At 41.5% G+C, this 27,918-nt stretch overlaps 1 protein-coding gene across 5 annotated transcripts in view; it reads right to left on the reverse strand.

Annotated features, from left to right (window-relative positions):
* The window catches only part of LOC117938423 (rho GTPase-activating protein 42), an 81,124-nt gene extending 76,917 nt beyond the window's left edge, over nucleotides 1-4,207 (reverse strand). For 3 of the 5 annotated variants that reach the window (XM_034863038.1, XM_034863013.1, XM_034863027.1), the window contains exon 1: nucleotides 3,853-4,206. In XM_034863038.1, the coding sequence (XP_034718929.1) occupies nucleotides 3,853-4,006 (154 nt within the window). In that variant the 5' untranslated portion in view covers nucleotides 4,007-4,206. Of the gene's footprint in view, nucleotides 1-3,852 lie in introns of all 5 variants that reach the window. The other 2 variants (XM_034863021.1, XM_034863047.1) reach the window with 1 other exon arrangement.
* Between the last annotated feature and the right edge of the window lie 23,711 nt (nucleotides 4,208-27,918).

Consider the following 27,918-nt stretch of genomic DNA (forward strand, 5'->3'; position numbering starts at 1 on the left):
CCCCCCCCCCCCCCCCCTCGTATCCCAGAACAATAAGCGATGTAGGCATACATTACTGGAGATAGGTCTAGTTATGTAAGACTATTTTAGCCACAACCAAGAGTCGACCATGGTCAATGTGATTCCATTTGTCATTTTCTACATCCTACAAAGACGTAACTAAGAAACAAAGCGCCATTTCTAACCATAGTTATTGTCTTTAATTGTCCAGTTGGCCCAGAAGTCAGCCGCCAGGCTTCTCACCGCTTTAAACTGACATCACATGACTCCTATCCTAGCTTCACTTCACCGGCTCTCTGTCCGTTTCAGAATTGATTTTAATATTTGACTTTTAAGGCTCGTCAGGGTCTTGTCCTCCTACATCACAGAAATGCTGACCCCAGATGAGCCAGTTTGCTGCCTTAGATCCTTGAGCCGGGCCCTTCCAACCGTTCTAAAGTCAGGACTCAAAACCAGAGGTGATGGAGCCTTCTCCATCGGGGGACCTCGGCTTTGGAACGACCTGCCCGAGGAAATAAGGCTTGCCGAATCACGGACGTCTTTTAAATCATTTCTTAAAACACATTTTCTATAGACTTGCTTTTGCCGTCTTTCTCATTGTCGTTTTACCTGTTAATTTCATTTTGTTGATTGAATTGTCATTTTTTTTTTCTGTCCTTAAAGAAAGAAGAAGACAAAAGAAGGATTTGGGGGTGGGGGGGGGTTAGTGCGCAGAAGCCCAGAAGGGAGGAAACAGGATGAGGAGGAGGGAGGGGCGAGCTAGCCTCGTTTGGTTTGAACGTCAACAAGAAGTAACGTCGCCCAACATCGTTTAGAGCTCCTTTAATGTGAAGAACTATTTTAAAGGTGTTGTATTAACATGAGTCAACCTCGGCTCACTCAGACCGCACATGTGAAGACGGATGAATTACCGTATACTATTCAATTTTGAAACATGAGATGAGGACTATTAAAAAAGGGTCCATTAAGGTCTTCCAGTAATATAACCACTGATGGCGGGTCATAAAGGGTCATAAACCTCTGTGGCATCCTGTGGCATCCTGAGTTAAAGACCATCAATAATTTACCTCCGTCTGCTCACTTCCTGCGCTCTCACTCCGCCCCTGACTGAAACTGGGCTTTCCAGTTAAAAGGACTGTTCCACTAATCACTACAAAGGCAAGACCAGTCCAACCCAGCATTCCTGCCTCTAACTGGTGGAGTTGGTTGGTGTATTTCCTGTAATAGTTTACACATTGGAGGTTCACCACCAGCTGATGTTGATTTTAACTTAATTTTTCAAGAGACAAGACTCCAGGGACCTTAACTGTACAGTTCTTTTTCTGCATCAATAAATCAATCAAAAGCAACCAAAGTCTCAATTCCCTCCCCAACGCCTTATATGCATAGTACAACCTGGAGCATTAAGGTCTTATTTGGAGCTTAACGTCCTGCTACTGACTATCGGCCATGAATAAACCATCCTGCGGGGTATTTCTGTGCACCTTGGGGACCCTGCCCACTGACCCAAACGTTTTCCTGCAGAAAAAGGTCTGAAACAGGTTTGGCCTAAAGCTGCCCTCAGAAACCGGTAAGGCATGATGATCCAAATGCTAAATGTTCCTCACTGTTTTTGTTGACATTAAATGTACCCAGACAAACTATAGACTGTAAAAACAGGCAGACACATGCGCACAACAGTGAAACAGTGTGATCAGAATCTATTTAGCTGTGTAAGCACTTTTCTTTGTAGTTGTCTTCCATTCATTTGCCCATGCATCTCTTCAGCATGCTTTAGCAGAAAAATAGAAAGGGGGTATTATGCACATCTTGTCTCATTTTAAAAATGACTGATTTGTCCAGGAGAGTGGATTAATCTATCCAAAATAAATACAATATCTAGGACAATAACTTTATTATTTAATTAACGTTTATAACTTGCACAGTGGCGTTGCTTTGTCACAATTTAGCTCAGTTCTCACTACACCCACGGACCCACACAATGCAACAAAGGCTTCCAGTATCCTAGCTTGCACTCCCAATTTAGATGTGCAGATGGTCACAAACACATACAGACTAATAATCAGAGCTGCAGCATGAGGAAAATATGCACTATGCCTTAATGTTGTTAAATATCGCAACGATAGAACTCGCCAAAAACCAACAGCTACTAAACTCTATCAGGTCTGTATTCCGCTAAAAATACAACTAATTGCTTGTTGAATTTTAAAGAAATACAAGGAAATCATTACCCACTTTATTGATCAATTGAACATTATATTAAATATAAAAGGCAGCACTAAAAAAGGAAATGTTTTCTACTTATATTTTCTTTCCACCAACACAAAACATCTCTTTTGTGTCTGTCACGATATGTCACAGCCTTTCACAATGTGCCTCTATCGCGCCAGTTAATATTGTGATGACGATAAAAAACTTGTATATATATATATATATATATATATATATATATATATATATATATATATATATATATATATATATATATATATATATAAGTGCAGCTCTACTAATAATTCTGCATGGCGAAACTAATAAAATGTTGATATTTGATGTGTTTATGTGAAAAGTTTCAGAAGTGCAGCTTCAACTTGTCACTATGTCCCCCCCGGTGGTATTTTGTCTCGGCCTTGTCCACAAAAGCAGCAGAAAGCCAAAACACAGTACAGTACAGAATCATGTGTAGGATGCTTTCTCAAAGTAACCATGCTAGGGTCAACTGTGAACTAAAGGATTATTACACAGAGTGATGTGTTAGTGCATGCACTACACAACACAACACTGCTGTGGCTGTTTTCCAGATTTATTAGGCCTATATTTCGAATCTTTCTCCATTTTACAGACACACTTCTGACGTGAAGAGACCCCCCCTCCCATCCTTTCAGACATCAGCAGAACAGGAAGTCCACTTGAATCAGAGTAGTGGGGCTGGAGATAGAGCTTGGAATTTAAGAGGACAATGACCCGTGACAAAGTGCTTGCACCGTCATACAATGCGGTTTTCATTCATGCACGTCACTAAAGATCAGTGGTGGAAAGTACATTTTTACCCAAGTACACATTTGCGGTAGGCTACTTGTACTTTTTCTCCCATGTTCTACTTCTACTCCACTACTTTATCTTACAGCTTTAGTTAGATTTTTGTAGTTTATAAAATCTGATGTCTTATTATGAATGAAACTAGCCAACAATCTAAAGGCCTACAAGTCCAGCTGAAATGATTAGACCATTAAACACCGCTGGAAGGACTTTTACTTTTAATATTTGAAGTACATTTCCATGATGATTCCTACCAGATTTAACTTAAGTAACATTTTTAATGGAGGACATTTACTTGTAACAGAGAATATTAAGTGTGGTATTCCTACTTTTATGAAAGTAAAAGGTGTCTGAATCCATCTTCCACCTCTGTTTGAGAGTGTGCACTAACTTCTGAAGGCTTTAAGGTTTGATGGTGAAGGCCCATATCTCATTAATGGAAAGTCCACCTCTGCACTAATGATGTCCAGATGTCTGGCTGTGTCCTCCTGATGAGCTAATAGAGCAGAGTCAAACCACTCACACCACCAACACAGTCTGGACTCGGATCCTACTGTATGGATGCTGGCTCCCTGCAGTGGAGCCAGGGACAAAAAGGCAAATATGGCTTGGAATTACAAAGATTTCCGAATGATGAAGCATATGTGTGGGTTTGTACAGATTTCAACCCTGTCACCATTACTGAAGTCAATGGCAGACCACCGGGTGATCCAGCTCCACACCGCATCCTCTAATTCTCAGGTAGTCCCAGTTAGAAGAGAGGATCATGGACCCGTAGGGGGGGAGAGAAAAAGGAAAGGGCCGTGTACTTACTTTTGAGCGCAGTGATAAGCATGTTCCCATCTTTGATGAGGTCTTTGATGAATTTATTGGTCCGCTCCAGCTCTATTTCATGGCATTTGATTCGCTCTCGGAAGTCCGGGCTGTCCAGGAACGAGTCGCTGAACTCCAGCGTGGGGAGTCCCATTGTGCCTCAACGACCAAGGTTGCCTTTGAAACTTAACTCGACTTTTTACTTTGCATCCCGCAGCTCCGACGTGATGCAGCGTCTCCAAACTCCCCCCCAAAAAAGTTGTCCTGCTCCGCTTAGCCCCTCACTTCCGCTTTGACTTTCTCCGGCTTTTTTCGGCTACCTATGATAAAAACAGCGTCCGCATGACTCCTGCTGGTTAGTTTCGGAGAGACTGGAACCATCTCTCACTCAGACATTCAGACAAGAGATTTTAGAAATGAATTCTTTATTATGAACGATATCACACACTGGACCCGTTAGGAACAGGGACATTAAGAAGCCCAGGCCTGTTAAGTCCTACCCCTGTCTTCACCATGGACATGTGCACAATCCAATAAGATAACACAAAAATACTACTGCAGTTTACGTCATAGGCTACTCTTATATAATAAAAGTGAGCCTGTCACTCTCCTTCCTCTTCTGTTCAAACTACATTTCACATAAATAAGAAAAAGGTTTTCCTGTAAGTTACACATAAGTATATGTTGATAAGAATCTGAATCAGAATCAGCTTTATTTGCCAGGTATGAGGACACATACGAGGAATTATTAGTGTTCCTGAGTTAAAGCAGGGTGAGTTTTCTGGGTTTCTAGCAGAGTTTGACCTCCATCCGATGTCACTAAATCACTAAAAGAAGGAAAAATGCCTACATTAACTTATGTAGGCGTTATCAAGGCCTATTAATAAACAGGCCTTTTTCCACGGGAGACTTTTTGACTTGTCTCACTAGGACAAGCACAGGTGTAAATAATATAATGAATGATGGCTGAATTCCATTTAGCTGCTGTGATTTCAGGCTCCTGTGTGCTGTGAGAAAGGCCTATTGATCCGAGTTCAGTTTCTGTGTGAACACAAAAATAGTACAAAACCATGAGATAATATATGTAAACCCACTTATTCATGAACACATAGTGGCCATGATGAGCTTGTTTAACCCTCCTGTTGTCCTCGGGTCAAATTTGACTCCTTTACAAAATGTCTGTATCTGAAATATGAGTTTCTTTTTAACCAAATTACCACAAAAAAATGGACTAGATTCCTAACAACGCTGTTTGGAAATACAATTTATCACTTTCATTCCATCTTAACTATTAGTCAAATAATCCCTAATGTCTGCTTTTTTAACTCAGATATTAAGTACAATTCCATATAAATGAGGGTTACTGACCATGAATTCCAAACAGTTGTGTAAAACTAGTAAGGTGGTGTTAGTGAGAACTTAAAAAAGTCTGAAAAAGGGACAAAATGTCAAATTTTGACCTGGGAGGACAACGCAAGGGTTAAGGTCCCATATTTTGTTCATTCTCAGGATTATGTTACATTATGCGCAAAGATGACGCAAGTGTCTCATAGTGTAATACCGAACCAGTTGTCAATTTCCCGTCCGACACCCACATTGTTTAACAGCAAATGTACCTTCATCCATTTATGCGCCCATGGGCGTGCTGGTCTTACAGGGAGGTGTGTTCAGGTGCGTTCTGGGCATTATGGTCTCACAAGGAGGTGTGTTCAGGTGCATTCTGGGCGTGCTGGTCTTCCAGGGAGGTGTGTTCAGGGGCATTCTGGGCGTACTGGTCTCACAGGGAGCTGTTTTTATATGAAATCTTGGCGTATTGCTGTCTTGAGGCAGAAGAAGTCAGCGCTCCATTGACCAACAAAGACCTGGTCTAAAGGCAATAACGCAGCATTTCATTGTTATTTTAACAGAAAATTAAAAGAAGCGCAAAGACTCGTGCACAGCGTGCAGCACACATGCAAAAGATTAAAAACAGAAATATTACACTGTGAAATAGTATTATGATATGATCTGCTCGCATGCTTTTACTTCACGGACTAGCAGATCGGTTTCTTCTCCTGGAATTCTCTTACTCCTGCTTAGCAAATCCGCTTATCATGATAGCACTTGGCCAAGGTATGTGACGACCAAAACACACCTATAAATTAATTAAGACACCAAGTACAACCGCTTTAAATCATGTGCCTGGCGCACCGACCCTGTTAAACTAGCAGAAGTGGATTAATTGGTCCACGCTATAAACGCACCTGTGCTTGGATCGTTCCAGATCGGGCCCACTTCTTTAATGTTCAAAAAGAAATTATTTTCTTATAAATAAAATAGAAATGAATTGGACTGTAATCACCCTCTGACGCAAACACTCCATTTTAGCCCCCTCATGATTAAAAAGCCCAGTCTGCTCTGGTTGGTCAGCCTCAACTGTTATTGCAGCCGGGGAATGAATGTAACAGCACTCCCGATGGCTAATTTAAAGGCACAGTTTATGAATAATAATAAAAAAAGACAGCTATATAATAATATAGGACCTTTGAAATTATTTAAACCTGACAAACATATTATATTCTTGTTAAGACTTTGGCCAAATTTGTTTTGATTTACATCCAAAACAGCTGAATTCTTTAATAGGCTTTTTCTCAAATTTGCAATATAGTCACTTTATGATTACTCAGTGCTCCAATTAAGAGATTACACATTATTTTTGCTATATTACACTTTCATTTCTATCTTATTATGAGTCAACCAGATTTTTGGTTTAATGATGCCAGTGGGCTTGCTTATTTTAAGTAATGAACTGTGTGCGTGTGTAGAAATTATGGGTGACAATGCATCATACTGGAAACAGTGAGGGTTTCAGGAGAGGGATCGGAATTAATACCTTGGTGAATGCGTAATAAACTAGAGCCTAATTGGAGTCAGTGGAATTTGTCACATTCTCTTCATGCAGCAGGGAAGGATAGTGATAATGATATCACAGGCCAAATTAGTATTTTGGTAGGCATGAAGTGGAGGCTCTGTCACCAGTGGCACTAAATCTTTTGGATGACTTTCTACTTATGTTGCTATTGAGCATCAGGGGACTGAGGAGAGGCTTTATCTTTGAGCAAAGTATAAAAAAAACAATCTCTGCTGAGAGGCCAACGTTGCAGCATCGGCTACAAATGAAAATACATTAATAATTTAATGCCGCGCTATCAACAGCAGACCATGAGCTCTGTGAGTGGGGATGGGCTCATGCTCAGTGTCATTTGGACGGTATGCCTTGTACCCTTCTTCCTCCATAACTAACTAGCAACCTTTCCTAATAAGATACCTGCTTTAACTGTAGGTAGCAAAGAGATAAATCATCGGAGACAGATAACCTTCCTGGGCGGCGTCATGTGCCTGCAGCTCAGTTGTTTTCATATTCCAGTAAGGGTCAGTTGGCCTATGGTCAAACTGCATTTTCAATGTACTGTACTCATTATGAACTACATGAAAGTCATGCTAGGCTGCTTTATCTGATAGGTTACAAATCGTGTAAGCAGTATAGCAGGACTATTTTGTCAGAGCTTTGACAAGAATGTCCTGCTGCACCCAAGGGACCACAATGACATTATGAATCTGCCAAAACAAGTGGGCTTAAAAGGTTGCTTGCTTTCCGTCCTCTGACTGAAAGAGTCAGGTCTGCAGCTTTAAAATGTTGATGTCTAACTCTGAATATATTACATAAATGGGACGTTTCATGAGGTGTAAGCAGCCCGGTCTCACAGAATTCTGGGAAATGATCACATTACGTGGTGGACACCACGGAAAACAATGGCAATGTTAGGTCAATGAAAAGATGACGTAGCATTAGGAGCAACTATGGTAGAGAGTAGTAGCCCAAAGATCTGCATAACGAGGTTGGTTGGTTGGGGGGGGGGGATGGGTCAAACACAGGGCTGTCACCTGGGAGACTGGGGATTGTGTCCCCCATGTAATGTCTCCTGAAGTCGCCTTCTTCTTTTCCTCAACCCAGCTGTCCCGTTCTTCCTGCATGTCACGAAACTGCAAGCCCCCCCACAACCTTTTCCGTGGGCCCATCACATTATTTTTTGTGATTCTGTGAAACTGCCACAGATTTTGAGTTATGGGGCCGTGTTCATTTCACGGAATCTGTGAGATCAGGTTGGATGTAAGACAGGGCCACGATGGCCTGATATGAGACATTCTCATTAAAAACCACACAGCCAAAGAATGGCTCTAAAGAACACATTGGAAACATATTCTACAGTACAGAGGTTCCCCAATGTAAGGTCATACTGGCTCTAAGGTCTGCCTGGATTATCTACACCCCCCTCTTCTATGTCCTCCTGTTGGTTTTTGTTTCACCCATGAATTTAGTCTATGGGTTTGACTCCCTGTTGCTCTGTTTCTGAGTCTGTGTCCCACACGCCCTGCAATGCCTCAGTTGTGGTGGGAGTGAGCTACAGTCAAATATCTGTGAGGACATGGAACTGGAACAAGAAAAGGCCTCCGGCTGCACCTGAGCAATCAGCGACAATGGCTGCATCGTTTTCTTTACACATATGCATTTAGAGTGATGGTCTGCTAATGAAACCGAATGAGAAACCTCGAGTGATTTATTGGGAGGTGCAACACTTGCGACGACCACTAAAATCCATATTAAACTTGGGACAAAGCTCTGCCTGGGGATATGTGATTACTGCAGCTGGAATAACGCCCTTGCGTGCACTACCCATTTGTTGGGACATGACCGTGGGAAAAGCAACGGTTCAGTGATCAGGTCATTTTTCGAAAATAAGCTAAATATGCAGTGCATGCTGCTTTCAGAAGAATTATGCCAGGAAGTGTTCTGAAATATCTCCTTAACAACACACCAGTTGAGACTCGTGGACGAGTGGTTAGCCGTATGAAGCATGGCTTATTGCAAATCTAAAATAGCTGCCTGTAGAGTCTTTGAGGGGAATTTGATTTAATTAAGATGCTACTCAATAGAGAACTGTGTCCCTGTACTCCTCTCTCATAAAGGCATTCACACATTCACATTAGTCATGCAAACATGAGTCAACGAAGAAACAGTGCACATGTCTTTCTCTGTGACTGCACCTATGGAGACAGAGCAAGGGCCACACAGAGACTGCATGTAAAAATACACACATGCTCAAACCACACAGGCTTTTTTTTTAACACACACTAAACGAGTGAGACATCTATCACATGTGGGGGAGGAAATTAAATATGGGACACACATCTTCCCACGTCCTCAGTCTGGTTCTCACTGCATTAAACAGGGCCACTCTGGCGTTGCCCTGATGGAGAATCAGCAGCTCACATAGAACAAAGGCGAGCATTTCACAACAGATATTAATAATCCATGCAGAATAAGCATTGACTAGCTTGGCAATGAGTTATGCACAAGTCATCCAGCTTCTGATTAGATTTCGTCTGGAATCACTGCATCACACAGTGGGGCAGTCGGTGCATGTGAGATGTCTGGTGTCCTGGCTGTGGGGGAGGTGGGGGGGTTGTTGGTTCCTAACATGCCCCCGTCAATTCCAGCACCCGTGCCATCATTCTGCGGCAGCAGCCCTCAGGGGTGCAGTTTGTTACATCGACACAGTGAGCAGAGAAATGTGAGACATTAGTGGACACCCTGTTGCTCCCAGTTAATTGCTGTGTGCGCTCTGCAGTGCTGGACTGGGTTATTGGGTGAATGATGATGACTGTGAGATGGACGACGAAAGAAATAAGTTTTCTACTCATCGCACAGCTTTCAATTTTCCTTCTGAGAGTGCAACGATGATAGAGTTTAAGATGTCACACTTGACATGTAGATTACTGGCTGGGATGCAGCTAACCGTTCTGACTATGTCAGAGGAAGACATTTCACAGAGCATTCAGTATCAGCCTTAACTGCACATTTTACATAAATTCATTTCGACTTAATTTTTAAAGGTAAGTCATTGAGAACAGGTTCTCATTTACAGTACAACCTGACAAGTGACAAAGCCACTTAGGGGAAGGAAAGGAGGGGCTAGGAAATAAAGTACATTAGACATATATACAGTTTAAAATGGAACAAAATACAATTTAAAAACAGACAGCTGTCAACACGTAACACGTATCATAAGAGAAGTGGGTGAAAGAACAGGAGAAACCCAGTTTAGCTGGGAAAGTATGAGTGGAAAAGCAACTGCATGTGTCAGAGAACAAGGATGACGTGGCGTTTAGTCCAGTTTAAGAATCTTTACATTCTAGTTGTTAGCGTCGGCTTGGAAAAGATGACTAGGGAATAAAGGGAGCAGTGGTGTCTGTTGAAAGGGACATTTGCGGCAAACCACATTGGAGTGTGGTATAGGGTATCGAGTTTTGATCGAGTGCTATTGCAAGCATCCTTGTATAAAGTTCCAGTGTAATCTAACATGGGAATAGTGGTCATTTAAATGAGAGTGAGTTTGGCAAAAGTGGTGAAAGAAGAGCCGTGTCTTTACCTCTAGAAAAGCATCAGTTATGGGCAGTGGTAGAAGTATACTTTACTTAAGTAAAAGTACTATTACCACACTGTAAAAATACATTGAAAATGTTACTTACATAAAAGTATGCAAGTATCATCATAAAAATATACATAAAGTGTTAAATGTACTCCATGCAGAAAAATCCTAACATTTTAAAACTGGAATTGATCCAAACAGTTCAATCAACTAAGTGTTTAATCAAATTATCATTGTAATTGTACTTGTAGGCCTATATATTGTTTGGTACTTTAATTTATACTACGACATTGTATTTTATGGACTGTGTGTTTTGTGTGCAAAGTACAAGTACAAGTGTCTCAACATTTGTACTAAAGTAGTTTACCTGAGTACTATTCCACCACTGACAGCATCAAATACAGGTGAATTAAGACCATTTCATTGCGTTAATTATGCATTCGAGACAAACGGATGCATCATAAAAGAGACAGGATTAGATATCAAGACTTCTTGAGATGGCAATTACCTTTAAATAATATGAGCTGTTTTCCCCAATTAACAATTGACACTGCCATGCATGCTCTTCATCTAAATCAGGTATTAAGGTAATTGCACAATTTCCGGGTGGCACTCAGCTTAGTTCCAGAGGACAGCCTTTGAGAACAAGACCTGTCACTGTTTTCCCAGCTCATGATTAATGACCCTAATTTTGATTTTTTTTTAATCCAATCACGCTCTGACATTTCCTATCAGATGATTCCTTCCTCATTCTTTCCGTTGTTTACCTCCTGACAGTGCAATCTGCCAAAGAGGCTAGTGCCGGGCTCTTGTTTATGACTCCCATGTCCAGATGACGTTTGAGCAGTTATGCGTGATTACCTCCTCTTTACACAAAGAGGCATTTCTAAAGTGCGAAGGTCCACAGGGATTCTATTTATTGCTTTTCACTGCACAGGGAAAATTGGGATGGTAAGCTTTTTTAGCTTGAAATGCCACGGCTACATACGAGTCAAGTCTGATGTCAGGCAAAGGACACATCCTTTGGAGAGAGCAAATGCAACCCAGCACACATGAAAGTCTCGTCTGTGTCTCTGCATATATAGCTTTCGACTTACAAAGCTTCCACAGAAGAAGGCTTGTCCTTGGTGTCCTTCATAAGGTGATACCTGTCCAGGAAGACCCCAGAAACACGTGTGAGGCTGGATGATAAATTACAAGAGATCCTCGAACAGCTTTGTAAGCAAACAGTTTGCGTGCTTTCCTGAGACTTTGGCTGTAATTGGGAGCAAATTTAAAAAGAGGTCTCTCAGCCGCAACGCGTCCCTGTCGACCCATTTAAACTACTGTTTGGCACCTATGTCGGTTGGCCCCACACTGTGAGGATGTCTTGGTATCACCGAGCACTGCACTGAACGCGAACATCTGAAACTGGGAGACAGAGAATAGGGCTTAAGAGATTTTAGAGGTACTACACTGGAGAAGCCTTTGTTCTTATTTTTAAAACCACATGTACTTCAAGTGTTGGCAGCTGCCTTTGATTTCCTCCGAATCTCAGAAAAGACTGATTCCATTTTAGCTCAAAAAAGAATATTTCACATCTAACACATCTTTAGAAAATGATGATTCAGTGCTCTTCACGAGGCACCGGGCTCTTTACGGCACCAGAAACAGATTATATCCACCTGCCCTTTGACCATGAAAATGATAAGATGTTTGCTTTGGAAGGAAGAGCAAAGACAAACAGATAGATATTTATTTTTAAATGTGATATGCAAATGTGACTCCTCCGTACCAGTTTTTCCTTACTTTTACATGTCTGAAAGTTTCAAAAAATTCTCACCTATATACTCTTAGAATAACATGCCACCACAGACATTCTTTGGGGTAGTTTTTGTGGCTGTCCAACTCAACAACAATGCTGCTTCATTAGTTTCAAGACCTCAAAAGAACTGTGGTTTAAAAAAACAGTTGCATGCATTAACTGGGGTAATTTATTGGACAATTAGTTTTAACCATCTGGGAGTTAATAGCAAAGGATCAATATAGTCCCAACCGAAAACAACAGATTGCATGTAGAACTGGATCAGTGTCGTTGGCAGCTTCTTCCATCTGGACACCATGCTTCTGACCAGACAGCCATTCCCAGTGCCATTTTGGTTGAAAATGATGCCACGGCTTTTATTTTTCTCTCATCAAATACTGGGCTTTAGTAGCTTCTGTGAAAATGATTTGATGCTGGGAGAAGTTTGATAAAGTTTAGGGATGCACTTTTTTCCCCAGACCAAAAATAAATCATATCCAGCATTTTATTTTCACATGAATACCAGGACTCAGTTACAGTAAACTGTGCTCTTCTTTGTTTGAGTGAGATTTAGCATTTGTAGCTTTTTCTCATGTTTTTCAGACTGGTGATGATAGTTACTTACTATTTGTGTCAATACAGTTAGAGAGAGTCTGCATATTTAAAGACATTAGCTAATAGTGATCACAAAATCTATTTTTTAGCAGAGACATAAATTATCCAACACGGCACAGTTACAAGCCAGGGGTGATCAAATGATGTTGTTTGTAAGGTGTGTTCAGTTGTGTTCCGAAAGAAGTTGTTGCTGGTTTATTAGTATTCCTCGAGCCGACCTGAGAGAGCTGTTGAGATGCTCTTGATCAGATAAATCAGTATTAAGGCTTTTCATCAGAGAGAGAATTACACAGGTCCTCCGGTGCTTCAGACTCCTCCTCAGGGACACTGAGGAATCATTTTACATTCTTCTGAAAGTTTTCCAATCATGTTACCTTCTCATGGTTAAATTTAAAGCCCGTTAGTTTTATATCACCTGGCGTTTCTCTATCCAATATATTTCTTCTGCTGACAGAGAGAGAGAGAGAGAGGGCCAAACAGATTGACTTCCAAAGAGCATGCTAAAGGTGAAATCGAGCAAACAATTCTCCACAAATTCAAAAATGCAGCCATACGATACTGGGAGCTCCCAGAGGCAAAAAAATATATATATTAGGTATTCCGTTTCTCAGGGAAGCAACAAAAGTACCTAGTATACAGCAAGTACACGGGGTAACTCTGGGTGGTTACCAGCGGTGGAAGAAGTATTCAGATCCTTCACTTAAGTAAAAGTACTAACACCACACTGTAAAACACTCTGTTACCGGTAAAAGGCCTGCATTTAAAATGTTACTGAAGTGAAAATATATAAGTCTCATCAAGAAAATATACTTAAAGTATCAAAAGTAAAAGTAATCACTTTAGAAAAATCATCAAACATAAGAAACTGGAAAGGATCCAAACAGTTGTGTGTTTAATGGTCTAATCTAATAATCTATAATTTCAGATGGATTTGTAGGCCGTTGTACTGTTTTAACACAACACTGTATTTTACTGTATAAACTACATATGTTTATGTGCAAAACTCTTAATGTGTCAAGTAACTAGTAACAGAAACGGAGAAAAAAGTGCTATAATTCTCTCTGAAAATGTAGCAGAGTAGAAGTAGAAAGTGGCACATTGTAGGTATTGGTCACATTCAGTAATTGACACAAAGGCAACCTTTGGCCATTGGCGATAAAACAAAAAGTACTTTGGAGTTCAGGCTCAGGCTGGAGCTCAGCTGTTATTGGGTCTATTTCATGTGTGAAAGAATATCAGTGAGTTGTGAAAAGCTCCCTCAGAAGAGATCAGTTTTTCTTGCAGAAGAAGGAAAGGCTTAATAACCACATAGCCTCCAATTTTAAAGGCACACAAGTACATGCCTCCACTGCTGGTGATTGACTGATAAAAGCTTTGTTTGCTCTCTCTGGGATCCCTATAGCTTTGAGCCAGGTAATTGAAAAGGGAAAAAAGTCTTTGTTTGGGTACCATACCTAAAAAGGAGCTCGTACAACTCAAAGCAGTGTGTGGCTGAAAAGAACACCAGCCACAACTGTTGTCTTTTTCTTCTGTTCAACACAGGTATTAATAAAGCATATGCTTCCATGCTTGTTAAGCATCAAAATGAAGTTAAGGTTTGCACATTCTCCCTCAGTGTGGTGACCAGAATATCATCTGACAGATTAAATGCTGCCACAGAGCAGAAAGAAAGGCTGAATCCTGAGCACTGGCAGTGATGACAGACAACAAATTTGTAACACTACCGGCCTCATCAGCAGTTACATAATCCTGAATAAACTCAGTACACTGATGCACCACAGACCATGAACCATACTGCACCGCACCTGTGCCATTTAATCAAGCTACTTTAGATGGTTTGTAATGACACCCGGAAACAAGGAATTCAACTGCAGGTGTGGTTACGCTTTCCAAATGGCTGATTGTGCCAACACAAAAACAACAACAGCCTTACATATGTGGGGGATATTGTCATAAATTTGAATAAAATACAGACTTTGCTTATCCTCTGCAAATGTGGCAAACGAATCATAGACTAGGGGGGGGCATTTCTAAATCACATGATGTCCCCTGGTAATACTAGTCCCATGTGAATTGGGCTAAAGTCTATATCTACAACGTTCCAATCTGGGATTGCTCCAGTGCTGCCGGAAATTCTGAGGATCTGTCCAATCTGAGGACTATGGTTACCTGGTCCTGAGATCTCTGCAGGGTAAATCCAGACAGCTAGCTAGACTATCTGTACAATCTGAGGACTATGGTTATCTGGTCCTCAGATCTCTGCAGGGTAAATCCAGACAGCTAGCTAGACTATCTGTCCAATCTGAGGACTATGGTTACCTGGTCCTCAGATCTCTGCGGGGTAAATCCAGACAGCTAGCTAGACTATCTGTCCAATTGGAGGTTTCTGTTGACGACTAAAAAATGTGAATGTGACACACACGTGCTGTTAAGGCACTGACACACCAACCCTACAGCAGAGAAGGAAGTCGGACTGACAGTCAGCTCCCCGAGGTCAAAAAGTGCCTCGAAACACACAGAAGACGGAAAACGTCTCGATAACAGCAAGCGGAATTGTTGCCAAAACATGAAAACCAGAAATGGCGTAACATCTCTCTCGACCTCGCGAACAAAGAGCACGCTGTCGTTAGTCATTGTTTTCATCAGTGAGTGTTGATAGAAGTCGAGAAGGATCGTTGTTGTCATTACTCGCTCAACGCAAGAACATACAATGGCTAGTAACAAGAAGACACTGGCGTTGTTTCTCGTGCACTGATTCGCTAGTCAAGGTCTAGTCCTCCACCAATCAATTCAACAAGTCAAATCGGCCAAAATGAACCCCGACGGCTCCTCCGCCTGACGACGGCACAGAACGCACCAAACAGACTCGAGTCACCGACCTCGCCAGACTGTCCGACGGACGGTGATCGGGTTGGTGAGTCAGAGCCTTCAGTGAAGCTAGCTTGCTCGGCTTAGGCTGTAGAATTCCGACCACGTTACCCCGTGTTGTTCTCCATAACTACTAACTACAATCTTCATTCAGTGTAAAACACAGAAAAGCATTCATACGTTGTACTGACGTTATTTTTGACCACATTTGTCTGTTTTTGCTAGCGACTAATGTGAAAATAACAGGAAAAGGAAAACGATGAGACGAGTCCGCTACAGTCACCAAACAAAAGTAATGAGGAACTTATAAAGCAATACAGATATTCCAAAATACTATTCAATATATACATTATTAAACCACATAATGTGACTACGCATTACTGGGCATCACATATACTGTTGGGTAGTTTAATTTATAATAAAACATTTGATTTTATAAAACCGCATGTGTTTTGTGTGCAAACATCTGGATTTGTAAAGTAACTAAACCTGTCAGATTATTATAGTGGAGTAAAAAGTACAATATTTCCTTCTGAAATGTAGCGGAGTAGAAGTAGAAAGTGGCATGAAAAGAACAGACTCATGTACAACTACCTCAAAATTTTTACTGAAGTGTATTACTTGAGTAAATGTACTTTGTTACATCCCACCTTTGCATAAAAATTACAGTGCATTACTCTTCGTGGCTATATGTATGAGTGGTTCATGAGGACAGCCAGCACACATGGCACCATTTATCACATTAAGTGGGTCCACTCTTTAATATGTGGAGTTTAAGGACATTTCCAAAGCCTTGGAAACTGCAACAACCTCTGCATTTATAACCATACAGCGGTGATTTGGTCCATTAGTTGAATCAGTTCGGTATCCAAGCAGACATAATGTTAGCTAACTAGGCAGAATGACATTATGGACCAGTCATTTCTCAATGCTGTCCAAAACATTTTCCCAAAATGGACAAACAAGACCACAGTTCTCATCACGGCCCCCACCGTACAGCAGATGCTGCTCTCAAATGTCAAGTTATTATTTTCACTCTCACACACATTATGCTAAACATTTAAAAACAAAAGCCTCCGTCCGAGTGCCAGGTGAAGTCATGACTAATGACAGTCTTGAGTGTCTGTAAAGACAGCTGCAAAACTGTCATCCATCTCTTCAGCAGAATGTCCTTACACAAGCACAAAGCTGGTAAATAAGCAATGGAAAGTGGAGACTGCATTTGACAGAAGCTCAATAATCCAAGGTCAGGGCATTTAACAGACAAAGACAAAAGGCTTATCTAGCCACTTTTCATTTGCCTCACATCACTAGTAATGCCAGTCAAACCAAAGAGTGACAGCTTCCACTTTAAAGATTTATGCTAATCTAACAGGTTGGGTTGAGCTCTCCAAGTCAGCTGCTGTCACCGTGTCAGGCTTCATGAGCACGTCAGGACAGAAGATGCTCAAAACAATCAAAACAATGTCTCGGATATTAACTGTATGCAGTTTATTGTTTTGATAAAGGTCTGTTGTGCATATTCACACATGCAGTAATCTGTGTTAAAGCTGTTTCTGTTTACACAAGAAATACCGTGCACAGAGAGCCATCACACCACCAATGGATCACTTTCAACCTACGTGCGGATTTGTCCTTTTTCTTTTTCTTGAGAGCAGATGTTTCTCTCAGCTTTCACGTGTCAAGTGTTTTGATGTGCAGCCTTTCCAAAAATATCTCATTGTCCAATGTGAGGTTTTACAACAGGGGCAAAAAAAACCTCTCAGGTGTGACATGTCCCTCTCTGAATGTTTCATAAAACAGCTGCAGATCATAAACAGGCTGCTTAGACAGGGATACAGGGGCACAGCTGACTGATACAGATCAATCAAGTTATGGGATTATTATGTTTCATATGGATAGATTTACTCCTGGACTCCATGACATCGGTAACTATCAACAGATGTTGTAGGATCTCAATTTTCTGGGATAAGACTTTAAAACATTCAATGAAAATGTATCATTTCAATCGCAGTTTTTTTATTTCATTTTGTAAAGAGGAAAAAAGGAAGTACACAAAGTAATAGTGTAATTCCCTTTAAACGTACATATCATGTAGCTGTATGTGTTTTGCAGTTTGTTCATTAGCAGATAATGCACATTGGTGATTAAAACCTTAGCAACGCCACAATGTGACCGCGCCACGGACCAAGAAAAACCTGGTCTACGTCCAGTAACGCAGCATTTCATTGTTCTCGGATGTTAGACCTCTGCATAATGTTGCTTTAGTTTTCTATAAACCTCTCAGCTTTTATTTGTGATCCCAGTAACAGTTATAAATAGCCGGTGAGTGCAGGACGCGGCAGTTAGCACGGGGTTCATTAGTATGCACGGCAGGAATGATAAACCAAGTATGGATTTCAACAGGGCCCAGTGGAAATGCTAAGCATGTTACAACAATATGCTAGAACGGCACAGTCGCTGCAGCGCTTTCTACCCCCCCCCCCCCCCCCCCCCCCCCCCACTCCCTGCCAGGAGCTGTGAGTGTGTGTTCAGACTTTTAGACTCTTGTGTCCTCAAGTGTCTGGAGGGAAAGCAGGTGAGATGATCAGCCTGTAGTAGGGGTGGGGCTAAAATCTATATACCATGGTATGGTGAAATTGTTCGTGGCAATTCTGCATCGATACCTGAATATCAAGTATCAGTCTTTTATAATAGAAATTGCACATGAATCCACTAGATCAGTGGTCCTCAACCTTTGAGTCTCGACCCCCTTTAGAATAATCAGTTTGGTGTTTACACCCTCCCCCCACTCCCCTTGACAACGAGCGAAAGAGCTGCAAACTGGTGCAAACAGCTGTTTCTACACGCCTCTAAACTGATTTTGACATAGTTTTCTTTTGTGGGCATAATTGGAAGGTTGAAAAAAGAAGGTTTTTGTTTAAAGTCCCAATAATATCCTATTGTGATAATGTTGTATCGTGGGGCCTGCGGTTCGGACTCTGGAATCTGCTCCTGTGCTATTCCATTCAGGTTCCTGTGACCACATCACTCCTCCCAAACCTTCTCTGGCTCCCTGTCCTACCACCGACACTATGGAGGAGGGTCCGACTAGTCCACACAGCACTCCTGGATGGGAGAAAAACACGCTCTGGTTTATTGGCGTTTCTTTGAGCCAACCACAATCGTCTTTGGCGGCGCTAATCACTGGACAGAGACACGCTGCTAAATAGCCTCAGGAAGGAACTTGTTTTTGGCGGAACACATGCACATAGGGAGGTGAGCTCTGGAATTAAAAACGGCTGTCGAGTGTGTAATTAGAATTTTACTGGAAAGTAAAGTAAGAAGAAGAAGAAGTATAATTTTTTTGTCGGTTCTGGCTCGGAGGATGTTTGAGGGCCGACACAAAGAAAGTGGAAGGTGAGGGACATCCAGCAGCGCCGGAACTACCCCGTACATGAAACGCCGTCTACAGACCCGGGGTGACACAACTTCTCCATAGCCGCCCCCTTCCTCTGGAGTTCTGTCCACAAACCCAATCTGTCCATGTTTCATCACATGATGAGAACAAATCTGATTAATGTGTACTAATGTAATGTGTGTTAATGTGTGTGTGTTTAATGGATGGCCATTTAAACACTTTAAAGCGTTCTAAAATGTGCTATATAAATAAAATGCATCATTAATAGACATTATCGTTATTATCACCTGCCTGAAGAGGTTGGTCTCATTGGTTAGCATCATTTAAACAAATGAAGAACCCCCCTGTGTGCATGTACACATTTGTTTTTGATTTGATGTTGCTCTTGTGTTCCTGCTTTTCATTTTTTTGACCACTCTGTGAGACATTTCAAGTCACTTTCATTTAAAGCATGCGTTGTGCAAAATAAATATGTAGAAATATAGCTGCTGTCCTGCTGTCCATACAGAAAGAGTCAGAAGCGGTGTTGATGCCAAAGGATCAAGGCGTCGGGGACAGTCCGCCGGGAGAGCACTTGAGCGGCGGCTTACATGTACAAACTGTCACTTCAGGACGATTGAGAACTGAGGGCTGCTTGCCATTGTATTCACAGACGGCCTGATCTGAGGATTCTAGTGGTCTGCCATTGTTTGAGTAACCACAAAGACAGCTTTTGTATGGAAATGCTAAACTGAGATTAGCTCCAGCAGTCCAGCAGGCTACACTGAGCCTCTGAAGAGCGCGCAGTAATCACACAGTTGCTCCAATGGCGTGGAAAGCCCTGTAACTGAACCGCTTAAAACTGACTGTACGGCAGCTCGAGAAGAAACCCAAAGGAAATCTCCCAAGATTATCCACCAATTGCACAAGTTAAGACGTCTAACAGGATATTCTGAAAACCCGCATTACATTGATTTTGTGCCAGTGGACAACACAGAAAACATATCAGTGGCTCTATTGATTTCAGTGGTTCTGTTGTTGAAGGATAAATGACCGTTGTGATATTAAGTATGTTCATGCAAAATCTCCATTTTACTCATAACCTCCAGGATCCTCAACATAGGCTGAAAATACCACGACTTTATTACAGTCATCCATCAGTACATGAGGTTGACATTGGTGCTGCCATGCATTGCCTTCACAACAATTTCAATTGCACCGCTGTATCAGATCATTTAGATTTCACGAACATAAAAAGGATGTCCATAAATCACCGTTCTTTGTGCACTCAGTAAGTTTTTCCCCAAGCCGGATAAGAATTCCTGGTTGTTAAAATGGATAAACAGTCTCTAACAGTGTCTTCTCATGTGTGGCATCAAATGCGTGTGCGTGGCCGTTTTAAAACGAGCAGCATCTCATCTGCTGTGAGGAGTTGCTTGCTGTGATTTGTGAAGACGACAGCTTCAACAGCAACCACTATTATTTGAGGATTTATTGGAATTCTTTCAGTATGGGCATCTGCTTTGTTTTCAGATCTTTACTCCGGGCCCCCCCCGTGGCCCTTTCCTGTCGTGTTTTTGTCCAAACCATAAAGGAGCTGTCCAACATGCAGATTGGTCTCAGAGACAACTTTAATCAAGAAGCCCTTTCAGCTGTAAATACCATGATGTCTAGTCCACCTGAGCACACAGTACAGCCATGTCCAGCCCATCCCAGCTGTTTGTAGAGCAGTTTCAAAATTAATTTGGCTTCTCTCCCCCTTCTGCACAGGAAAATGGGTCTGACCAATGTGCCATTCAAGGAAACACGATCCACACGTAAGACACGCTGGTCTGAATGAAGGGTAAAGTGCACCGCTCTCGAGAGCAATTTCCTCATTTGAGCTTTAAGTCAATAAGGTCAAACATAGGACATTAATCACCGGAGTTTGAAAAAAAGAGAAAATCTCTACGCTCAGTCCAAAGAGAAGTGGCTCACTGCTCAACCTATCAGCACACACCTAGATTTCCACCCTTACAGCTCATTAAATCTGAATTGAATTTCTTTTCCGTTGCCCGTGTTGCAGATCTGTATTCACCTTGGGTAACAAAGCTCTTCTGGCTACCAATTAAGAAAAAACATTTACATGAACAGCCCAATTTAAATGCACCACCATCAGAGAAGACATGCACAATCACCTCCAAGCCTGTCTCATTCATCACGGTCTTACTTACAGCTCCAATCTCCGTGCATATTGATTGTGTGTGACATCACGTTGGAGCTGGGCTGGGACTACACCTGGGTTAGCTGTTGGGCTTTGATGGTGTGCAGCTGTCCTATGGAGAAGATGTACCCACAGCACCATGTTTAAGACACCCCAGGTGAAGGATTTAAGCCTCGAGTGTATTGGCAGTCTGTGTCCGGTATCGACGACGCCATTGATTCTACAAGTATCAGCAATGGATCCAGACTTTAGATGTTGGTCGGCCGCGGGGCATTTGAGGTGTACACGGACTGGTTCATACTGTCATGTGTTCCTGTGGTCAAAGAGAAGGAAGTTTGCATTTGCAAAAGGTTGGTTTGGTAACACAACATTTTCTTTCTCTCACTCACCCCTGTTGTAGCCAAGAGACTTCTGTCTATGAATCTGCTGCTGCCTTCCTAATTCAATGAAGGTGGTTTTTATTTGAAAAATGACTTTGAAAAAACTCATCAGTGCATCTCCTCCCAGATACTTGACCTCAGAGCCAACAGTGTCATTGGGACTATTTCTTCAGTAAGAAGAAGTTCCAGGGAAAACTGTATACTGTAAGCACAAACTACATTGGACTAACTTGCATTGTATTTTGGTAGAGTTATTAATACTCATTTTACAGTAAGCTAATTTGTTATTATTCTTTTCTTTCATTTTTGCCTCATCTTACATTCTACATGTGTCTTAAGTAGAAGCTAAAAGGAGCATACAGGCAACCCACAAATATTAAGCTAGAGGTTTTCTTTGTAATTTGTGTAAATTGATATTAATGCACAGCCTTTATATTGCCCCAGGAACAATATTTCATAATCTGCTGTAAACCTAAACCCCAATCAATGAGGATAAGCAACATAATTCACAGCTTAGATATTTCAATTTGTGAAAACACATCTCACAACTGGCCTTTCAACATGTATTTTTCAATATGTACCTGCGTATAGCATGTTTCACACAATAGCTCATGGAGAAGGCGTTTACTAATGCTTTCTTTTGAGTTATAAGGTCTATACCGTAGAACTCGATTTGCATGCAAATGCTCCTTTCTTTCAGCCATTCTTTCCCTCTTGTTAGCATTTACAGACTTTCAGAATAACAAACGTAAGCTCAGTCATCTTTTTACATAAATACTTGCTTTTGGAAATCTTAGGCACTAATTGAAATAGCTGTGAATAGAGGGAAAAGACGCTGCTGTTATTGCTTCTTCTTCTTAGAATGGAGATGCAATTTAATGAGTGCTTTATGCTCTATACATTCCATGCGGGCTGTCAGATAATACATTTTGATTTTATGCATGGGGAAACAAAGAGTGCTTCAGTAAATTATTTGAAAGGCTCCATCAGCAGCATCCTCACAAAAACACTTGGTTGTTCAATGTCACAATTATAGGATTGAAATGCCACAGCTGTTGTGACTTTGCACATTGCAAAATCCATTTGAACATCCCATATCATGCTAATTTTCTGCTTTAGGCTCTTATTTTGGGTTTCTACTTACACATGATTACATGCTTTAATGTTTTTTCCCCATACTGTCTATCTTCTCATACATATTCACCTTTTATCTTTGAAATAAATGATAGGTCTTGCACATCTGCGCTCTTAGCAACTCTGCAGTCATTGCAGCCGGGAAATGACCGTGAAGGCCCTGTAGCGCCACTTTTTACCTATACCTAGTGTAGTTGTGACATCACACCCGAGTGGAAGACCTGACGGCTCGTTTGAAGGCACAGTTCCTGAACACGGGCTGGGAGCATTTCTCTGTGGATTGAGCAATTTGATACTTTCACAGTATTTATGTAGCACCTCAAACTGCTTTGTGGTCAAAAATAGAATGAAAATCTCACTTTTTACAATATGCAATGTTTTAAAATTAGGCACATGTCAGTCAAGCTAACTATAGAGCACAACTGCTTGGTTGCCAATGTGTGAAAGTACTTCAACTTTCAGTTATGGAAATTCAAAGACCTCTTCTACTGCAGAGTCTGAAACGGGCAAATATGGGGCTTTCTGATAATCCAGCCTAAATTGGCTTGGAGAAGAACAGCAGAAAGGAGCAGGGAGACGTGGAGAGCGTGGCCTCTTTACTGTTTTATTACTTAGTTTCACTTTGAAGGAACCCTCAGATTGCCTCAACTGATCCAGGTTTTACGGTGGCCTGCCACCCAGGGAATCTTTAAATCAGGTAATATGTCAGCCCCATGAAAGGTTCGCTGCACCTGGCTTTACTGTAAAGTAGGCAATGAAGCTGTAAAAGGCCAAGCAATGAACTGGATGCTCCCATGCACAGACAGGCTCCAGACCGAGGATAAATCCAGCATTTACCTTTCTCTCCATCCTCCATGGAGACTGGAGGGTGGGGGGGCTGCAGCAAGGTCTTAGCGACACTTCAATCAGGGAGAAGCCAGTGCATTAGGGAGCTGATGAGACTTTGATTCATCTGAATGTAAAAGCAATGAATAAAACATTGGGCTTTACCTTCAGAGCCACTTGTTATTAAGATCTTAAACTGAACATGGCCAAGGTAATGTAATGATAATGGTGAAGCTGGACTGATTCAGTTTAATTTATAGAAACCTCTGAGAAATATTTGTAGTTCTGTCAACTTACCCTACAGTCACACGCTACAAATATCTGATAAGTTTGGCATTTCATCTCATGCATTTAGTTACTTCTATCGAGAAATAAATACTTTGAAATCCAATAACATCGTTCTTGTGACTTGACAATACCTCTGAAGTGACTTGAAGGTCGCACTAGAGAATTTCTGTTTACTGACATGCAGCTTCAGTGTGTTCTGGGGACAGGCAGCTAGCAGATAGTGAGATGTTTTTTACAGTGTGTTCTGGGGACAGGCAGCTAGCAGATAGTGAGATGTTTTTTACAGTGTGTTCTGGGACAGGCAGCTAGCAGATAGTTAGGAGATGTTTTTTACAGTGTGTTCTGGGACAGGCAGCTAGCAGATAGTGAGGAGATGTTTTTTACAGTGTGTTCAGGGGACAGGCAGCTAGCAGATAGTGAGATGTTTGCTGTATGTGACAAAAAATTCTAGCTCAAAAAACGTGTGACATAACTTAAAGCCCCTTCAAATAATGATCCAGCGAGTCTTCTTTTCAGTAGGAATATGGTTACCTTTAAAAAAGGAAGAGCAGCAACAGCAACATTTCTTTCTGTTCTGAGACAGGTAACTCCACCTAGACAGTTAGACGTGACCGTGTGTGGGCACCCTGCATTCCCTGGCCTCCAGATTGGTGATAGACATGTCAAGAAGGCATGCATGTGACAGTCTGTTGATTCACTTGTGTTTCTGTTCTGTTGAAGATGTAAAGGTTAGCTTTCTTTACCATTTAAGAAACAACGTAGGTGACATCTGAGCTTTGGACTTAGAACTTCAATAAAAAATGTGTTGCCTTTTCTGTTGGGGAAAGTTAAATGTCATTCAGCTCTTAAACTTAAACCAACGTTAGCTTGAGTCTCAGGATGGCAATGCTTGTGAGTCTGTCTGCCCAACACTTTGGTTCAGATATGACATCAATGGACATGCTTCACTCTCACATAGTTTCATGAAAGTCGGGTCAGTATTTGTTTCACTGTCATCCAGCTGAAAGACAAAGAAACATACCAGAAAACAAACAGAGTCGAAAATAGAAACTATGAACCATCAGAGCATGGTGACTTCAGCAGCAACATAACAGAGACCTGTGCAGTGGTTATAAGGCCTACTGAGGCACGCAGGGTGGGCGTGTCTGAACCAAAACCACAGGTTCCTTAACGTGGCAGATCCCCACAGTGCTTATATGTAAAACATTAGTATGTGACAAGTGGGCAAGCTAAACATTAGACACTAGCATGTATCATGGTAGCTGAACGGGTCTTGCTCTGTTGTCAGCACACACGGAAACATCACTGTCACACGTTGGCTTGACAGTTCAGTCCTCCACATGGCGTCAGCTTGTGCCGACCAGTCCCTGGAAGACGTGGCCAGCAGATGGCTCAAGAAAGAAAAAATGATGATCAGGGTCCAAAGACTCTTCTTGGTGGCCCTGGTTGGGGTGGATCTTGTTGACCAGTGTGTGTCAATGTATCCACACAGAGGTAGAAACAATCCAAGTGGAGGGGACCGTTGTCAATGCCCGGCTCTTCTTCTGATGTCTGAATTGGAAAAGATGAATCTCCTCCTCTTCAAAGCTTCTGTAGCCCGTGCACTGATAAATGCTGGCTCCCTCCAGCAAACCATAAGAGGAGGACTGAGTGGGACCCCACCTCCAGTAAAGCGCAGAACAGTGACCAAAGTGAGGTCTGGTTCAGCCCAGGAAATCACTGGCCCAAGCTCACCCAGGTCAAAACCAGATGCCACGACGCTGCATGTACACGGAGGACCACATACATCTGCATGCAGTAACCTGGATGCTATGCCAGCTCTCATATAGCCTAGGATTGATAAACTGAGCATATACTGAGGTTTATTTGAGAGAAAGTCATGTTTGGAGAGGTAGAGACGTTTTGGAGATGTAGATGTTCAGTGATGCAGAGACTGCTTAAAAGTCCAATTAAAGCTATATTTGGAATCTTTATCAGGTTGTTAATTAAAGCCATATTTTACTCTTTTTCAGGCTACTCTAAAGAGGAATTCTTTAATTAAGCCAGATTGCCACAACAATTCCTGTTGCTGAAAATGACCTTGTAATACCAGTCCTGCATCCTTAAAGAAGTATGGAGACTCACAAGGTCTGTTCCTTTTAGAACTTTACGGCTGTGACCAATAGAGCTAGAGAATGGTAAAGTATGTGGAAGTATGGTTAAGTGCTTTTCAAAGCATAAAATTAAATAATTGTTCATGGATCTATGATAAAACTCAACTTGATTCATTCTTCCATTGAGTTTACACTGTGTATGTCGAGTGCTTAAGCGCATGTAGTCCAGTGTAGTGGACATGTCAAATCTACATTTGTTTTGTCATGCGTATAAACACATAAAACGTCTTTTTGACCCAGGCTTTCATAATTCTTTCATCAGAGGGACCATAGGCGGCACAAAGCACTGCACAGAGTCCCGAAAACTCACGATGGACAGATAGTCTAGCTAGGAGTCTGGAAGGTAACGGAAATACACAAAATTAAGGACACCCAGCAGAATTTCCAGCGGCAACGGGCGATCCCGGAAGTGGACGGTGGTGGACATAGACTACTGAACATCTGACTGCGTCACCAACGCTGTCTGATAGACCAGCACCACCAACGGCTCAGTGTTCTATCTACTGCAGCAGACATTTCTTTTGCACATGCATGCTTCCATCAGGATTTCTGTGACTTTCTCTCGAGCCACCATGGAGGGAAATGTTGGTCAACCTTCATATACCTTTATGGTTATCTACATGATGCAATACTGACTGTGAAATTAGATTAACTGTGGAGATTAAACGCTTGGGAGAGGTTGGCACTGAGCCTATTGCTTTGTAACTTGGCCTTTAAATCTCCTCATGCAGCCCTCCTCCTCCTGCTGTATACACATCACACTTAGATCATCGCCAGATTTACAAATCTACCCCATTCTATTTCCTCTAACAATGGGTCTGGACAAAAATTGCTTGGATCTCCTGATAGAATCACCACCTTCACCAATCTGCAGGGATTGGCTTAATTCCAACATCTGTATGCAACACTTACCTCATGTGACTTTTACTTCCTGACAGGATTTACACATGCACTGGAAATCTTGACGTTTTCCTTTGTTTAATTAGCATTCCACACCCCACCATTTTAGAAATATATGCAGTTGGACATCATGTGGTTCAGCAAGGGCCAAACATTTTGCAAGTCCTCAAGCTCCCAATAAGCTTTGAGGCTTTTAGTGTTTGCTGTTGGGTCAAGACTATGTCAGAGCAACAGAAATAGAGCTGTACAATGCATTCAATTCCTACATTTCAGTATTATATTTGTCAAAGTCTGGGAGTAGAATAACAAAAAGCCTAATCTTAAAGGGTTGAGAAGTTTAATCAACTAGATTTGTCTTTTTTCTTTTCAGATTTACTCTTAAATGTGCATCCCTAATGAGGCTACGCAGCAGGGCACTTTTACTTTTAATTTCTTATGAGAGCAGCTTCACAGCATATTGAATTAGCTGGTGTTTCTTAAGATGTTCCCCTCTAATAGTACAGTACACCATCTGCTATCACACAGGCAAGAGCATTTATTCTGGAAAAATATAATGAAGTTCTGCAACTAGTGTGTGTTTAGTTTAGCTTGAAATGCTGCATGGCTCTGTTGCATGCAAATATGTTTAAACTGTAGCACATCATCAAGATTAAATGATGCAGGGCTTTCTTTGCTTTCAAAGATATCTAAAGCATTGCAAAGAAACAACAGATGTCTAAAACCAGTTCCGCAAAATACTTTCTTAAAGAGCCCAAAATAAATACAAACATTCAAAATATGTAAGTAAATGTGGAGCTAGAGAACCAGACCATTACAGGTCAAAACCCACCTCAACTGAAACCGGACTGTCCTCTGGGGAGCTTCAATGCACCATTTTAATCCCAGACAATCTTTAGACTTTAGAATTTCCTTGGTGTGGGCGGGGGATTCACAAAAACATTAGGATTTGGGATTAGGAATATCCACATTAACATTATTTAGTCATTGAGTTCTCAATGAAAATCAGTGCCGAACGAGGCAGCGTAAATGATAAAAAAATGATTAATTTACCCAAAAAATAAACTAATG

Source organism: Etheostoma cragini, chromosome 3 (genome assembly GCF_013103735.1).
Source record: "Etheostoma cragini isolate CJK2018 chromosome 3, CSU_Ecrag_1.0, whole genome shotgun sequence".
Lineage (NCBI taxonomy): Eukaryota > Metazoa > Chordata > Actinopteri > Perciformes > Percidae > Etheostoma > Etheostoma cragini.